This window comes from Zosterops lateralis, assembly GCF_965231275.1.
Source record: "Zosterops lateralis genome assembly, chromosome: 2".
In the NCBI taxonomy this organism is placed as follows: domain Eukaryota; kingdom Metazoa; phylum Chordata; class Aves; order Passeriformes; family Zosteropidae; genus Zosterops; species Zosterops lateralis.
Window position 1 is genome coordinate 97083698 of NC_139763.1, and position 18708 is coordinate 97102405.

The 18708-nt window shown below is 43.0% G+C and overlaps 1 protein-coding gene across 1 annotated transcript; it reads right to left on the reverse strand.

Moving 5' to 3' along the window:
• Positions 1 to 272: 272 nt before the first annotated feature.
• On the reverse strand, positions 273 to 17220 carry ZBTB11 (zinc finger and BTB domain containing 11; the record flags this gene model as incomplete). Its single annotated transcript, XM_083854529.1, has 11 exons — positions 273 to 1876; positions 3595 to 3770; positions 4233 to 4391; positions 6413 to 6530; positions 7555 to 7699; positions 8086 to 8322; positions 8805 to 8984; positions 11077 to 11882; positions 13018 to 13249; positions 13898 to 14133; positions 16911 to 17220. The coding sequence occupies 11 exons, from the start codon at positions 17218 to 17220 to the stop codon at positions 1344 to 1346; spliced, it is 3132 nt and encodes a 1043-aa protein (XP_083710655.1). The 3' UTR covers positions 273 to 1343.
• Between the last annotated feature and the right edge of the window lie 1488 nt (positions 17221 to 18708).

Here is an 18708-nt window from a genome sequence, read left to right on the forward strand (position 1 = left end):
ATGCAAAGCACTTTCAGTTTCCTTGACAGACATGCTGCTTGCTTAAAAAAAACCCTGGCAGCAACGAAGGAACCCACACATTGTACAGATTAAGATGTGCCCTGTTTGTGGTATTAAACCAGGGACATGGAAACCTGGGCCAAGCACAGCTGTTAGTCACATTTACTTGCAGGAACACCCAGTAAGGATTTTTCCAACTACGTGATGTAACAGCAGGTATCAACTGGCCCTAGAAGTATTTTTCGTAAAGTAGCAGTAATAAGGTCTTTTAGAGATTCTGGTAATTTTGAGACAAATTTAATTTTTACTCATCCTAAGATTTTCATATTTCATGTGTCCTGCTTGGGAATTAGCAAGGCTCTTCCTGTCAATATAATACAAGACAAGATCAGTCTGTAAATAGGTGGAATTCCTCAGTTCCTGAAGAAGTGTGCCATTAGACCTTTCTCCTTTGATAGTTTCTACATCAAATGTAAAGCAAAATTAGAAGCATCCATCATCAGGCTGCCTGCTTTGGGTTCATCCATCAGTGCTGGCAAGAGCTTCCAAACAAACATGGAGCTGAACGTGGCTGTGCACAGAGGCTGCACTGTAAACTCCTCCCTCACAAAAGAGAAGGAGTTTACTTCTCTAAGTAGTCTCCCTGTGGTGGGCTGTCCTCTGGTCAACTCAGATTCACAACCATCTTGGAGAGTCACTTCCTTGGACTTCAGCAGGTCACTGCCCATTATCTATAAAAGGTTTTACAGCATTTTGCTGAACCTCGGACCAGCCACCCACATGCCTGGAATTTAAGTTCTTCAGAACTGGGATTTGCTAACTACCAATGCTGCGTTTCCCCAGAGAAAAAAACTTCAGTTTTTCTGTATGCCACATGAAGCACAAGCCTACACAAAGCATTCCACCACCTCCCTTGTCTTGGGAGTAAACAGACAGAATCCAATACAGGTAATTTGCTCACAAACTCGATGAAATCACATCAAAACAAACAAAAAGCAACCTATCGCTGTGCGTTTCTAGTGTTTAGTGCAGCCTTTTTATATGTTTTTTTTCTTTTTAATTTTTCAAAGTTACAGTATGATACTGCATACACAAAACCATTATTTTAACCTTTTTTTTTTTCTTTTTAAAGTTATAGCCAGTATAGAAATCTTAGTTCTCAAAGCCTTGGCCCACAGTGGAGTATTGGTACTTTTTCCCTTTAATGCACGATGCAGTATTCTGTCATCACAACATTCAGTACTGAGGGTTAACCATTTGAAAACAAGGCATCACTGAAAGCTTCAGCTAACCCATTAAATACTTGGCTCTTACAGATTACAGAACCATACTGCTCTCACACACTAAATCGACTCTGTTGTTGTTACATGGGCCACTTCTACTTCTACAGTTTCAACGGCCTGTGTCACCTCAGCCATTTTCTGTCCTTGCTGTTGTGCCAGCACGTAATTTACCACCTGCATGATGCTTTGGTCAGAAAGGGTAGAGACTGATGTGCATTCCTCCGTAGCTGCAACCGCTTCGATGGCCTCGAGCGTCTCTCCCGTCACCACCACGGTCTCGCCCTCCCCGGCGCCAAAGCTGATCTCGGTCTCCTGTTCCTGCATGTCCGACGCTAAAATGCTGATGGCGTGTTCCACCTGCGTGCCCTGGTTGTGGAACTGCAGGGTATCCTTTTCCAGCATGATCTTGCAGGGGATGTAGTCCCTGTGGAACTTGGTCATGTGCTTGCGCAGGGTGCGGGCGTCGATGTAAGCCTCATTGCAGACGGGGCACACGTAGGGCCGCTCCCCCGTGTGCGTCCGCACGTGGCGCTTCAGGGAGCGCGCGTCCGCCCAGGCCACGCCGCACGTCAGGCACTCAAACGGCTTCACGCCTGCCAACAGGGGACACAGAGCTCAACAAGGGCCCCCAGCAGCAGCCACAGGGACAGCAGGGCAACACTGGCATCTCTGCTATGTGTCTTGAGTTATGGAAACAAATGTTTATTCTATTTGCCATCTGTTGAAACCAGTTAGGGAGATGTTTTCGTTCTCTTGTATAACCCATTCCTCCCAACTCCACAGGAGAGGGGCCAGGTGCCTCCTGATAATGGGCCAGCTGTTAAAACCAGGTGGGGCAGTGTTCCTTATCTCTTCCACAACCCATCCTCCCTCCAGGGAGGTATCTATTGTTAATGGGCCATTAAGGCTCACCGCATGAGTGACAACACTACATCATCCCACTGTGAGATGCTCCACCCAGTGTGGGGAGCCAAGCGTTTCTACCTAGACACAAACTGAGACCCAAGAACGTCAGGTATCCTGTTCTTCCACTGGATTGCCTGGAGGAAGACCAGACCCTTCTCACCACCACTGGACCCTTCTACCAGATCATCTCTACTCCAACAGAACCACACCTGTTACTCCAGGAGATTTATCTGGACTGCTTCCAACACTCTACCAGCAGGATGTTAGGTTGTATTTCTGACTCTGTCAGGGTTTGTAGGATTTTTGCTTGTTTGCTTGGTTTTTTGTACTACTACATTGGTATTCTTAATATTCCTAGTAAAGAACTGTTATTCCTACTGCCATATCTTTGCCTGAAAACCCCTAACTGAAAAATTATAATATTTTCGAGAGGGGGGAGTTACATGCTCCATGGAAGGAAAGCTCCAGCTTTGCCTGGCAGACACCTGGCTTTCTAAGCCAAGACACTATGTAAGAAAGAGATCCTGTTTACCATTTCTGTGTAACAATATAATGAAAGCATAATGCATTCAGTGGTGAGATTTTCCACAAATGCCCAGCCCAACCCAACAATTTACTTACAAGACTTTTCAAAATTCCTTTTAATGCAGTTTCTTCCTTATTTCAAGTGCACAATGCTTAATGGAATTCTGATCATTTTGGTTCCTTTCTGAAGCCACGTTTTAATTCACAGCATCTGCCACTTACATTTCTAGTCACCCTTTGCTTCTGTAGATCCTTCTGTACACCTACAGCTTTACCCCTCCTCTTCCACACTGCAGATGTCCAAATACAGCACCTGATGGTTGTAGGATCTTATTTTCCCTCATAATGTCTGAGTTCTGTGGTCTGTAATATCTAATGGGGCGTGTGGGCGGTGACAAACATCATCTCACTACTGGCATTTCCTCTGTGACAGTTACTGTAGATTTAGGCTAGGTACCTACTACAGGACACTTTCTCTGTTTAGAAACAAACACAAAATCTCTATTTCAATAGTTAGACTGCTGTCAGCTTTACTCTTATAAATGCTTTAAAAGGAAACATACTTAAAAAAAAAAAAAAAGTGGGTTTTGCCCTGGGACAGGAGAATACAGACACTCCCAAAACAGCTGAAAGAACCAAATACTTGAAAATCAATTTCATACTTTACATCTAACATGACTGGAGTTTTAGAAAGACCCCAACAGCAACTTCTGGGAATCACTGGTAGCAAGTTACCAAACCAGGATTTGCACAGAACTGGAGAATCTGTAAAACCCCCTCCATGTCTTGCCAGAGAGGACACACACAAACCCAAACAAGCCCCCTGCACATTGTGTTTTTAGAGTTTGAGGGATGTCATGACTATTTGTGCTCTACGTACCTTCATGATTGTTCATGTGTCTCCTATACTCCCGGAGTTGTGTGAATTTTCTTCCACAGTGTTCACAAACTCTTTCCAGATTTTGTTTTGCTCTTCCCTTTTTACCATGTGTGGCTTTCTTTACATGTCTTCTGTACAAAGCTTTCTCATAAAATTCTTTTCCACATACATTACACCTAAAATGTGTTAAGTGAGAAATCTATTAAAACCATTATTGTACACTTATATCTTTTAAGCCAAAATCCACTTTAATTATGGTAGGCAAAGTTTAATGACAATACTGCCTTACATGGTAAGCAGTTCCATAATTAGGAGTAATATTGTTGGACTGAACTACATTTCCTCTTATCTACAGCCACAAAGCTTCCACTTCCCCTTCTAGAGAAGTAAGACACGTAAGTTTCTAACTTCACTGACTGTATTTATCCTCTTATGACTTCACATCTTAGTTCCAGGTCAGCAGTTAACCCAATGCTATTTAAAGTCACCCATCCATCCTCAAGTACTCAAGAGCCCAGTCACCATCAATCCATTGGTACTTTAAAAGTGGACTAAGCAGTGCCTTGTTGACAGGCTGTGGATCTCTATAACCTCACTTTGATTAGTACATTTCAGTTATTAAATTAATTTCCTCTTACCTATAAGGGTCTGTGACAGAATGAGACTTTACATGAGAATACCAGTCTTTCTTCCAGCTGTAACATTTTCCACAGAACTGACACTGAAATGGCTTCACACCTAAATGTTTATTCATATGCTGCCGAAGATCCCGAGCTTCATAGAAACTCTTGTCACACCTGCAACAGCAAATGTTTTAGCATCCCATACAAGAAAGGCACTGATTTCAAAGGCACTGGGAAGCTCTTCTTTAATGGCAACTGAAGACTGAGAAGAGCTACTGCATCATCAGTATTTGTTTAAAGCACAACCCCAATCTAAACTACGAAAAAATAAAAAAACCCAGCAGCTTATTTGAAAGCCCGGAATAAAACTTGAGGACCTCTGAAACCCTTTTATCTGTTAATGAGTAACTATATTCTTTCTGCAGTTTTAATGGTGATTAATCAAAAGCAAACCAACTGGGAGACATCAGAAATTTGTATTATACCATATGGACATATGAGGACAGTAACAGCTGCTTCTTCCCTTAACCAAAGAGGACCGACACAAAAATAACTGGAATTTGTTGTTTTTAATGCTCAAATGTAGCTGTTTTTTTGAAACTAACCCCCCCCCCCCCAAATTCATAATCCTGCAAGAAAGCATCTGAAAGTATCAATACTCATTCTCTAGTTTTCTGCTTGTACACACCTTAACCCAGGCTAACTTACAGTTTTCCTTCACTTACACTTTGCCATCATATGACTATACAGCTCCTCTTGGTATGAGGACTACAGAGTTTGGTCTAATCAAAAACATGGTTTCTCCCTTCAAAAGAAATTCTGCTGCTCATCTCTCTCTCCCTCATGTGACAACATACAGCTGCATGACACAAGAAAGGGCAGAGGCAGAGCAGTGCCAGCAAGCAAAGGTGGATGATTCAACTTCTATAGCATCACCACTGGAATGAGGACATCTCAGAAGTCACAGTATCCAGTGGAATCTAAATCTGGAACAAAACATTTGATATTACATTGCCTGAATAATGGGCATTTTTGAGAGAAAAAAAGTCCTCTTTCCTTTTGAGGGAGGAAAAAAAACCCCGAGTAACAGTCCTTGAGCCACCCAAACAACCTCCTCCTCTCCCTCGGCTGGAAAACCTGACTGCTCCAGTTCAAATGGGGCTCTCAGGGATCCTCAGTTTGCACATCCACATAAAAAAGTATCAGAAAGACCCCTCAGGGGATTGGCATTTGGTGCTCTTTCCTCAAGGATTTTGGAAAGCATATTTGGAAAAGCCATTAGAGAAGTAAAAAAACGCAAGCAACCACCATCCTCTAACATTGTTACACGTTACTGCAATTTAATCAAACACATACTTCACTGCAAAACTTCCAGGAAAATAAAACATTTCAGGAAAACAACTCATGGTCAGCTTTGCTCAACTGGGCCAGAAGTTCAGACTGAAGCCTGACAGGGTGGTTTCTATTCTAAGCCACCAAACTAAAAAACTGAAGTCTGGTTACTGCTTAGTGAAGCTCTCTAAACCACTGGTGACAACATGAATTATATCCTTAGTAGAGACCTTCACTAGTTTTGAAGAAGCTGGGGAATCAAAATACCATCTCTGTCAAGGCAATCTCTTGCATCCATGGTCCTACTGCCTTGAGTAAAAAGTTTTTGTTTTTTAAATATATTTCAACTTCAAAACTAAAACTGCCTTCCATAGTATGTTTCACGAAACAATGTCTGTGCACAGTTTGCAATGTTCCTGCACAGCTGTTTGCTAAACACAAGTGCAGGACATTGCAGACTCTACAGGACAGCTTCAAATCAAACTGAAATCCTCTATCACACTACAGGAGGGCAAAACCAGGCTGAAGGCCCTTGGCCTCTTACAAACTTACACACTTTTGTAATTGCCTTTTGTCTGTCCTGTATACCCACACAGCTACTGATTTCAGCACCAATTACAGTGCAGTCATTAGAGAATAACTGCATGAACCTGGAGCTAGGTAACAGCTTAAAGCCAAGCCTTGCTCTCCAGCACATGTATTTACAAAAATTCATTTTTTTATTCTCATGCTTTACAAGTGTTATCCCAGGCCAGTGGAACAGCTTTACACTACAACAAGGAGCTGCTTTTAATCTTGAAAATTACTAGGATCATTAATGCTAAGAAAAAAAGGCCACCAAAACTACCCATCACCTGACTTACTGAGTACACTGATATCCACGAACTTCAGGCTTTGGCTGATGTTTCTTTATGTGTTTACTGAGTCCTGATGCCCTGTGGAAAGATTTTCCGCAGATGGAGCAAAGATATTTGGATTCTCCTGGCCAAAACAAAACAGAATATGTTACCAAGCCAAGCCTCCATTTCTCTGGAGTGCTTTGTGAGACAGGTTTCTAATTCATACATAACTTAAGTAATCAGAGCAGCACTACAAAGAGACGTTTGTTTAATTACACACTGATGGAATTTTTAAGTGTATTTTGTATGTGCTAATGTAATAATACACAAGGTGGGGGAGTAGCAACTCTAAATTATTTAATGTTTTTAAATTTAAGTACATCACTGCAACTATGATTTAGTGAGGAAAAGTGAGCAGCCTGAAAAACTGCCCTCTTGTGTGAAAAAACCACAACTGCCTGAGTTTATGTATTATGCAACTTCTACAGAAACACAGCATTGCTTATGGATTATTGTTTATATTTTACATTTGTGGAAAAACACCTTAAAAGAAAAGTTTCTGCTCCATTTCATCAACACAGGAGTGATGACTACTGATATAAATTCTTTAATTTCAGGAACAAATTATCCTAACTGAATATCTCTCTTGATTCTGCCAAGCCCAGAAAACCAGAAACACAGACAACCTTTACAAATCACAGTTTTAAAACTCTGCTTTTATTAAATTATTATATTGTCATCTTTCACATGCTAAGATCTTTCAAGACACTAGGCTTTATAAAATACATTAGTACAGAAAACCTTGTAAAATATATATGGAGATTCAACTTAGCACGTTTTCCTCTAAAAGGAGAGGCTGGAAGATTAAGTGCACTGGAACATTCCAGCCTGTTGCATATTTCTTACTGAATTAACATGATACAGGCATTAAATATGCACATAAAACCACAGGAACAGACCAATCGCAATTCCCTGCTCTTGTACAGAACAGTTACACTAACTATGGTAGAACAGTTCCCAGAAAACTTACATCTATCTCAGCTGCCTGACCAGAAGAAAAAGAACAAACTACCATTTATTTTTTAAACAGTTCCTTTGACACTGAAGAACAATGTTAAAGTTCAGCAGCATAGGAAAGGAAAAGTATTCCCTTTCTCATCACTTACCTGTATGAATGCTCATGTGTTCCTGAAGACTTCTTTTTGTGACAAAAGACTTTTCACACAAGTCACACTTGAACTGTTTCTGTACTTCATGAAGAGCTAAGTGCATTTTTAATCCATGCTTATACGTAAAGGTCTTTCCACAAACCTAAAAAATTCCATATGTGATGAAATAGGAGAAATATAAGTAATTATGTAACAGGTGTTTAACTTCAAACAAAACAAAACTTCCTGTATTTCTTAGGAACTAGGATGGCCTAGTGATCTTGCACCAGCGACAAAACTGGTATGTTAAAAAAGGGGAATAATTAAAGTAAGAGATTCTTCTAGACACAAGAATATGAACTTGGACAACTCAAATTTGTTCTAGTTTTCTCACTCTTGGACTGCAAGCAATCTCATCATGAATGTTACACTACTTTTCCCTACTGTGAGGTGACCAAGATTAACATAAATTTTAGGGCAGAGCATCAATACCAAAATACTGGCAATAGAAAACATCACTAATCTGATTAGAGAGCAAAAGGACTTTACCTTGCACGCATGAGGCTTGACACCTGTATGTTTAAGCATGTGTATTCTGAGCGAATAGAGCTTTGGCAGAGTTCTCCCACATATGTCACACACGAATTCCCGTTTGGTTCTGCCCTTTGCCGAGGACACGCCCGTGCCCTCGGCGCCCGCGGCTCCGGCCGTGGCCTCCGTCTTGCGCGTGTGCCGCACCAGGTGAGCGCGCAGGGACGCCCCGTACTGGAACTCCTTCTTACACAGCTGGGACAGAAAGGGTTACAGCTTTACTTGGCATGCAACACCCAGAATTATTTAAAAAAAAAATGGAAGTAACCAAATGTTTTAAGTGCAGTAATATGAGTTAAATCACCGAACTCCAACAGCTGTTTTGTCTGAGGTTAATGAATAGCTGTAAGTTTTTATTTTATGGCTACTGACAGCACCACTGATCACTTCCCAGCGAGACTAACTTCCAGTTGAGACTAAACACAAATTTACTGACAGGGCTAAAAGCAAATCCTATGCTAACACTGTCGTGACCAGCAAGTCACACACTACTGTCAGGCCAAGTGGCTGCACTCCATTCTACCCCACCCCATCCAGATCAAGACTGCATCCAACTCTGAAATCCATAAGGAAAATAAATATATGTACTGAAAAAGGAAATGAAAAATAATTACTGAATTGATTTTCATAAGGAGGAAGGTTTACACAGTAAAAAAAACCCCAACCTCTCAACTTACTGGGCATTTATATTCTTTAGCTCTTTCATGTTTCAGTGTGTGCATTATAAGTGCATAGCGCCGCTGGAACACCATTCCACAGTCAGTGCATTTGTGCTGAGCTTCCACTTCATTGTTTTCCGCCGTCTCTCTTTTGGGCTGTTTCATTTTTTTCCCTCTTTGTACCAGCTTCATGGCAACCTAAGTTGGAAAAACAGAACCTCTGAATTAATCTTACTGCACTGCACTTCATACCTTGTCTGAAAGTTTGTATTAGAAGCTGATGTTCTGTGTCACTGTAATACCTCTTAATTTTGCTCAGCTGACTTAATTGCTCAAAAGTTACCTTGTTTCAGTTCACTACAAAACTTCGGATCTCAAGCTGAGTGACAAACCATTATTTTCTTAAAACCATAAACTTATTATGATGATGGTCACACAGTGACTTACCAGTTCAGGGACAAAGAACTCTTCAGCCCTGAGTAACTGCCTAAGTGACAGCTATGGGATAGTTACAGAAGAATCACAGAGTACTGCCAGTCAGGATTTCTATCAAGTTGAGAGCATTCCAGCTTTCCTAGAGAACTTTTGTCTAGGAAGAAGGCACTAGTGAGTTTTTATTAGGTAGTATTGGCAGTGGTACCTGGAGCTGATAATTTCATTTTCCTTCATAGAAACTTGCTGCCAAATTCTTTAAAAGCCAAATTCTAAGTGATCAGGTTGAAATGTCCTGTATCAGGTGTGTCCCCTTTGGGTTCCTGAGAATAAGGCAAGGGAAGGAAGTACAAGCATCCCCATTTCTTCATCCTGTTCTCCCAACAAGTGAGGTATCTAGCAGTTTTTGAGAACATGCCAGCCCTTCCATGCCTTTGAAAACCAAACTGAAACTTGACACAGAGAAACCTTTTTAAAGTATTTTTTAAATTTTTCCTGTTGCTCTGAAAACTTATGCAAACTTGGCTAAACTGTGAAGCCACAAAAATAATTTTGTTCACTGCATGCTTACTAAGAGCTGGGAAAATAATTCCTACAAAGCACACCTCATCCCCAATATTTCCATGCCAAGTGCAAATACTGTAATTTAAATCAGCAGCATTTTTCCTGCAATCTCTTTCCTGTTATTCTCCCATCATCAAAACTGGGAACTCAGGAGTGTCTCCTTCCCAAAGCTCGTATAACATCCCATGCCACAGAGGGAGATGAGGGATGCTCAAGACAAAACACTAAAAGCTACAAAACAAGGTAAGAAAGCAGAATCCTGTTCCTCAGTCTGATCCTGAGCAATCATCTAAACCAATTTCTTTTTTCCGTAGGTCTGTGGATTTGATCTGTCAAGGAGCTGGATTTAAAAACTGCAAAACAGATTAACAGGAATATTCCCAAAAGTAAATACTCCCCTTCCCCAAACAGAACAAAACCTTGGTGCTCTCCAACCAGCATAAATAGATTGCTCAAGTATTTTGATTGTGCTAGTTTTAGCATCTGGGCTTTAAGCTGTCCATCTGTAAAAAGACACTAATGCTACAGTTCCTATCTAGCAGGGTGTTGTAATGATAACAAATTATTGTCCTCTGAGTGGGACTGGTGGCTCTAGTACACAAAACTCCCAGGACTCCTCTGGAAATTAACAGTTCTTCAGAAGACACTGCCAACATGCAGTGAAGTGCATTCTGTCACAAACTACATGCATGAATGCCCAGTGAGATGACTGTCAACTATCCATAGGCACTGAAAGAGGAAAGGCTCTCAGAGGGGAAAGAGTAGCAAGATTGCTTCATTAAATAAAAAATTGTAACTGGAACTAGTTCAATTACTAAACCTTTAGTATGTTCAGGCTAGAGTTTTTAACACCAGTGTTCTTTGAACCTTTCTCTTAACTTGGCCCCAATTAGAAGGCAGCAGGAATGCATAATTGTGACTCATGACTACATCTTAAGATCTATATGGGATGTAAAATTTTTCATTCCCAATGCTGTTGTCAAGTCTGAACAAAAGTAGGATCTCACTTCTCTAATAGATAACTGTATGTATTTATAACTGACATATATATAACTGAGCTGGCTCAGAGGATTCACAGATCATTAAGAATTTTGGGGAGATGATACAACTTCTGTCCAACCATAAGATGCTGTGAGAAGATATTCAACCTAGACTGTGGCCACTGAGCATTCTAAGGACCTCCAGTATGGAAGGAATACTGATGCCAAGCCAATGGTTTTGGGATGTTGGTTGCACAACTGTCGCAGCTTAGAAATTACTCTGGTAACTACAGGCCTAACGACAGACAGAATACCTGCTGCACTGCAGACTTGGGGTTTGTCTTTCTGTTCTGCAGTTTTTTTTCAATTCCCTTATGCAGCCTGATGTATCCCCCCTCAGTGACTGAGCGCTGGCGGAGTTTGCTTTTGTAAGTGTCATCCTGGCTGGAAGCCACGCTCTCTGGCTGCGAAACCAAGCTGCTCTGCTCGGGACTTGTTTGCTTCAGTGTCTCTGAGGAGTCTTCAGAAGCAGAGTCCACATGTGCTTTATCACTTTGGTTTTGAACTATCTCAGTTTCCCTTTTACTTTGCTCTGTGTCCATGGCTTCCACAGCTGATGGCTCAGCGCTGCAGCTGTTGTAGAGGTGGTTTGAAACGGTCTCCACCAGCTGGATCTTGATGTAATTTTCAGTTGTTTCACACTGTTCCACAGGCTTGGCAGGATTGCCTGCAGTGGCCTTCAGAGGCTCTGGCTGCAGGAGGTCAGGCTGGGGTGCTGCTGTCTCCTCTGTCCCAGCAGAGGAAGGAGCTCCATTCACAGCTACTGGAACTTCACCAGCTGTGAGTTTAGGTTGCTCAACACAATCCACAGGTTGCATCTCCACTTCAGCCTGCTCTGCTAGATTTTGTGTTGACTCTACTGTTTGAATATCTCCCTTTTGATACACTGTAATTTGTTTCTCTTCCATCTGTTTGTGCACATTCTCACAGATTTCAAGGACCTCTGACATGAAGAGATGCCGGGCCAGCATGGCCACTTCGGCCATACTACAGAAGTCAAACGTTAATTCTGAAGTATAAGCAAATTCCAATAAAGGCAGGAAACTGGACTTGCAGAAACCTACCAGGAGTAAAACAAGATGTTAGAGCAAATAATGATGATCTGAAATTACACCATTATATCCCATGATGAATACAACAGTTCACCTTTGATACAGGCAAGCCTGAAATTTAGAGTAAAACACACTTGGAAATAACAAGCCCATCACTTAATTGTCATCTACACTACAGCTTCCTCCTCATGTAGCTTCTGTGTAAGGATAAGCTCAGACAACTTTTCCAATAACTAAGTAGAACTTAGGTAGTTTCACAGTAAAATTCTTTGAGGAATAGTTTAAGATGCTGGGAGAGCCACAATACTTTTGGAGCAGATTAACTGAACCGAAGTCTTTCTCTATCTGCTACATTCAGAAAGTACTCAGGTCTTAAGTAACAAGCGATGTGGTAGAAAAATAACAAAACAGCTACTGGAAACAATAAAGATATGGATATATAGATAGAAACGCTTAAATGTAAGAATTTGGTATAATTTTCCACAACTGCATAAATAATAAATCAAATATTTAATGTGGGGAATCTTCTGGACCGTCTTATTAGAAAATTATTGTTCATGCATGCCCACTATTCATGCAGAGACAAACAGTTACTAAATGAGAAGACAATGCAGAAGGCATTTGTTCAGTTCATTATTTTTCATCACTACAAAGCTATTTTTAGAACATTTATTTTAGAATTGTCTCCTGTCTTTTCACGTACCAGGTCTGAGAAATAAGCAGACACGTATAATTTGCTTCACAGAACAAAGAAGCAATTTAGCATTCATTAAGTCAAACAACTCTCCAAGCAGCTTGTCAACATCCCCACTTGGTGTATTCAAGAATTTGATTTTGTTCTTTGTTCCCTTTTTAACATTTGTGACTAATCCTAGGAGGAAACACGCCTAAGCAAGGTAAAAATCCATCAAAGGCTTCTCAGAAATTTTAAGATTAAATACCACAATCCATGGAAAATCAGATTAGGCAAAATCAGAGTGATCATTTTTGCATTAGGATCCACACAAAATACTTTTAGATTAAAAGAGAGAAAAAAGCAAGATAAAAATCTGGTTGTCTTCAATACTCAAAAAACACTCAATCAAATAGTGTACACCTTACTTAGAATAATGATTTCTAGCTTTGAAACCCACAGCAATTCACCTGACAGATCCACTACAGCTTCATGACTAGTGACAGCTCCCTTTTCAATGAAGAGCTCTCTGAAGTACTCGCTGTTGGCTGCCAAGACAGATTTGTGAGCTTTGTACTCCTCTCCTTCAATCAGCAAAGTCACATCACAGAACTGATTGGAAAGCCTCTGCTGATTCAGTTGGTTTAAGACAGACAGACAATGTTTGGAAGATGACTGCTTCACAAGGCCCTTACTGTCAACCTGTCATAAACAACATTTGAGAACTTCATTACATTTAGATTGTGCCTTTTTAAGCATTCACACTGAAACACAGAAAAGGATTATTTTCTGCAACCATACAATCAGTTCAAGCCTGTAGAATATAGAGCTTAACTTTACTATTGTTTTCTTTCTTTAAGCTTCACCCTCCCTCCAAACACAATTAGAACAGACTGGAAAAATGGGAAGACACATTCAAACAGCTCTTTGACTGTATTTTTCTATGCTACAGTCTGAAAAAGTTTCTAAATTCAAATGTCTTTACGTGCATGTGAGCCTGCAGTTATGGACAAAAATTTTATGTATCAGTATAGCATCATTTATTAAGGAAAAGATACAGAGCCCATAAGAATCTTGTATGTGATGTTTTACTACTGGCAATTTTGCCATTAATTTTATCTTAGATTTTATATGCATAATATATGGGGTGATTTTATTTCCCAGAAATGATGTCCTATAATTAATTTCATTACATACACGCCAGTATCCTATTTATACATATTCAATATGTTTGGCAAAATTTATAGTCTTCTTGTTACAAGATTATCACAACAATGGAAAAGAAGTACATGACCAAGAATGCAGTAACAGAAAATGCAAATCCATTCAGATGTAAACAATGGTACTTACAAACACAAGCTCATGCTTTGCTATTGGTTTCTTCTTCACAGGCTTTGGAGATGCAGCTGGGATTGATGCTGTGTTACTCAATTCATCATCGGTTTCATTACTGTCTTCATGAGATTTGGCATCCAGTCCCAGCTCCTCCAGCATTTCAGAAGGATCTGAGAGAGATCTGGAGCGATCAAGCTTTTCCTGGCACTTGCTGCATTCTTTAATGTAATCTTTAACCTGCTTAAGAATACCTAAAAAAAAAGAAAATGGAGCTTGATTAGACTTCTAATCTTAATTCAATTTACTATAAACAAATAGCTAAGTATGTAGGTGATTAGCAAAACATCAATAATTAATAATAAAAAATATTACATATTAACCAAGAAAAATAAAGTAGGTTACCTTCACTCCCTCTCTGATGCATTATTACCAGTTCTGATTCTCTCACACCACTGCATGATACTGTAAGTCACTACTGCTAATTTGAGACAGAACATTTAGAATGTCACTATATCAAGCAAACCTTCTTAGAAACATTATTAAGGCTAAAAAAATAATGGTATTTAGACATTTAGTCTCATAATCCCAAGGTAATGATGGATGTAACATAATCCTGCATTTAGCCCACACAAATGGCTTGTTCCTCCTGAAGAGGACAAGAATTGGAAGGCTCGCTTAAGAGCTTTTGCAAAATGGGGCTCAACCGTGCTAAATGCAGTGACACTGATATCTATCATTAACACTGATTCAAACCAATTGCTTATGATTTTGGAATTTGAATATATCAATTTCCCACCAGCACTTTAACCAAATATAACCAACAGGACCTGAGGAAACAGCCTAAATTTGTATTGGGGGGGGGGGGGGGTTTAGGTTGGATATCAGGAAAAGGTTCTTCCCCCAGAAGCTGGGAGGACACTGGAACAAGCTCCTCAGGGAAGCAGTCACAGCACCAAGCCTGACAGAGTTCAAGAAGTATTTGGACAATGCTGTGAGGGATGACCCTTGTGATTTTTGGGGATGGTCCTGTGCAGGGCCAGGAGTTGTATTCAATGATCCTTGTGGGCCCCTTCCAACTCAGCACATTCTGCAATTCTGTAAATATTTTCAGATACTCAACAGGTCCTCAGCCCAGGGTCCCCCTCCAGATACCAAGGCATTTTCCATGCACTGCTTTCAATCCAAATTAGTTTTCCTCACTAGGACAATATAAAACATATAAAGCAGTTGGGTCTCTAGGGTTTAAAATCCAGCACAGCTCAAAAGCTTTGCTGACACAGACCTAGACTTGCTTGCTCACACCTCCTCAGAGCATGACTTGCACTATTGTTACATATATATCTCTGTAAGGAGACTTAAGGCAAACTAAGACATTCGACATTTGTACATCTCCTTGATTTCATCTGAAATCAGTCAGGAGGTCTCTGGTCTGCAAATCACACCTCTAACACCCTTCCTGGCCCCTGAGCCACTCTCCAGTCCATTGCCTTGCAGGTACAGAACAGACACTCAGCAGGCTGATGTCCATCTCAGGGTGACAGGGGGCCAAGGCTGCTGTCCACAACTGTAATGGCAGGGGAAACATTGTTTTAAGGGAGACACATGTAACAAACATAATACTTGAACTGAAAGCATGGAATGAATTTTAATATTCTCAGTGCAAGAGAAGTAAGAGGGTATAGGGTCTGCAAATAAACATGACCAACAAGAGTGAAAAAATACGGAATGTCCTCTCCTGATGAGCAGAAGCTGCACTGATGCCCATGGAGGAAGTTTCCAGCACAGGATGAGAACAAATGCCAGAACAGTACAATGCTGGGCAGACAATGAGATTGCAGAAAAAGGCAAGGAAACCACTATCCAGAATGGGCATGTCAGCTTTAAGATGCCAAATCCTTTTTCACATGGAAAGATCTTCAAGTCAATGAGATCTGGACTGCAGGGGTCGCCTGCAGCTTGAGCAAAATCCCTCCAGCTGAAAATAGGGAAAACTAAAGCTAAATTACAGACTTGCTGATGGATGAAGAAAGCAGAACAAGAGAAGCAATACAGACACACACTGGGCCCATGGCAAGTGAAAAGCAGGCTATTTGTTTAATAGATATCTAGTGCTAAAAGTAGAACACCAAATCCAAAAGCAACAATATATCAAGTCATTCCCTCAGCCAAAAGAAAGTCCCAGTTGGGAATTACTGCTGTTCAAGATACCACCATTTGTGGTGGTGATATCACTAGGACTCAGCTGACAATTAGTCTGGTCTTTTCAGCTTCTCATTGCAAGAAAGAGACAAACATCATAGTGGGTGCCAGGACTGCCAACCAGCACTGGCAGCTGCAGTACTTTAACATGAACACGCATGAATGAAGTCCAAAGCTAACCTGGGTCACGTGGAATGGATTATCACCCTATCCCAAGGGCACAGGTGAGATGTCACTGTCTCACCCGGGCTGTGTGCGAGGCCCGGAGGGGACAGCTGTGCTCCGTGTTTCCGTATATTCAAGGTACCACCACCAGATAAGCAGCCCTGGACGACTTGCAGACCGCGCAAAGCGAGCCCTGCCTCCCCGGGGGTGACACAGTTCACTGCCCACAGTGCATGTGCTCCAGGTGGCCTTTAAAAGCACTGGTCACCCGGCAAGTGACAGTCCCCGCCTGGGCCCGGCACGGAGGGCACACGGACATCCCTCCAGTGCGAGGAGACATGCAACTCCTGGGGCAGGTACAGCGGAGGGTAACAAAGATGATTAAGGGACTGAATCAACTGAATCAATGACTTTACAACCCTGAGGGAACTGGGTCAGCCTTGAGATGAGACGACTGAGAGAGAACCCCATTAACGCGCACAAATACCTAAACAGAGGCTGTGGGGAGCACGGAGCCAGCTCCCGGTGGTGCCAAGCAATGACACGAGAGGCAAGGAGCACACGGTAATGCACGGGAAGCTCCACGTGAACACGAGGAAAAACTGTAAAGGCGACTGTACTCTCCATCAGCGGAGATACCCAAGAACCCGGCGGCGTTTCTCACCTCTCCACCAGTACTTCTGCGAGAGCCCCTGCCATGTCTGCAGGCGGGTGCGGTGCGCGCCGTCGGGCGCCAGGTGCGCGGCGCGGATGAGGCGGGCGCGGCGCTCGGCCTGCAGCACCACCTCCAGCTCGGCGAAGCGCTGCTGGTCGCGCTGCCGCCGCTGGTAGTACAGGGTGCCCCCGCGCACCACGTAGCAGGCGGCGGCCTTGCGGATCTTCCGCTTGGCGTTGCCCTCGGTGCCCGGGGCGTACGGCTCCCGCTCGTTGGTCAGGTACCGCAGGATGGCCAGGTAGCTCTCCTCGCTGGACATGGCGCGGCAGGGGCGCGGGAGGAGACGCCCCCGCGCCCTTAGAGCCGCGCCGAGGCTGCGGAGGAGCCTCCCGGGAGGAGGGAAGGCGAGCCGGGAGCGGCCCCGGGCGGCGGGAGCCGCGCCCGGGGGGGAACTGGAGTGTCGCGGCCCGCGGCGGCGGGAGGGAGGGAGAAGCTCGGGCAGCAGCCGCGGCGGAAAGACAAAATGGCTGCTGCACAAGCGGAAGTGACGTGAGCCGCGCGCGCGCAGGAGGGGCCGGGAAGGGGCGGGGGGAAGCGGGGCCGCCATCTTGGGGCCGGGCAGGGAGAGCCGGGCCAGGGCGGGGCCGCCATGTCGGAGCCGGGCAGAGCCGGCACCGGGAACGGGGGACGCTCCTAAGGGAATCCCTGTGTAGCCCCGGCTCCGAAACGAGCGGCTTCTGCTCCAGAGCTGCCTCGGGGGCGAGAGCTGCGCGCAGAGCGGCAGGGCCAGTCGTGCCGCCCGGGGCGGGGCCGCAGCCGTGCCCGGGGGCGCTCAGGGCGCTCCGTTTCGTTTGTAAGGGGCAAGAAAGAAAACCCTTTAGATGTCGAGTGCGCGTTTCACTTGTCCGAGCTCTGCGCTGGTGTTACACCCGTAGCAGAGACAGGCGGATCAAGGAAAGCGGCCAGCGACCCTTCCCCTGCCCTCGGAACTGCGGGACACGCCTGGAGCAGCGACCCCCCAACAGAGACACCGACCGGGCGGGGCGACACCCGCCAGAGGCGATAGTTATATAGAGAAAGGGTTTTGTAGTTTTTCCGGTTTATTTTAACAATGGCAGCGGTCGAATACTGGAAGAGGTGGCCCTAAGAGGTTGTGGAATCCCTGTCCTTGGAGTTGCGTTCAAGACTCAGCTAGATACTAAGTAATCTTACATAAATAGACACGCTTTGAACAAGGAGTTAAGAGTAGATGTCCTCTCGAAATTCTTCTTAACCCAAATTATTTTGTGGGTCTGTGATAAACTTAGGTACTCTTTTTTTTTTCCGACCAATACTTGATAGAGGATCAATTATGTTGCATTAGGTAAACACAAAGGCTTATATTAATTTCCATGCTAATTCATTTTATTATATCTATGTTTGAGTTAAATAACGTGCTGTAACACCAGGGTAAGGCCCTGCTCTGAACAGCCTGCCTCACTGATGAATAGTTAGTGAGAGGAGTAACCTCATGGGCTGTTATCCTTCACTTCTCACCATATCAGCCAGAACTCAGGAATAAACATCGAGGAAGAGTAACCATGAAGCACTTCTGTGCACCACTGCAGTGACACCAGGCAGCCAAAGCCTGCAAACTTCAAAGCATTAAAAAATACTAACACTAATTAGTCCTATCTGCCAATCAGTTTCCATATATGTATCCAATGGTATTTCAAGCAGATGGTAGAAGCTCATCTTGGTTTTCAGCTTCTTAGCTGGAAACATTCACAAGGACACATTCAGGGTACCAGGGGCCTTGTACAATACA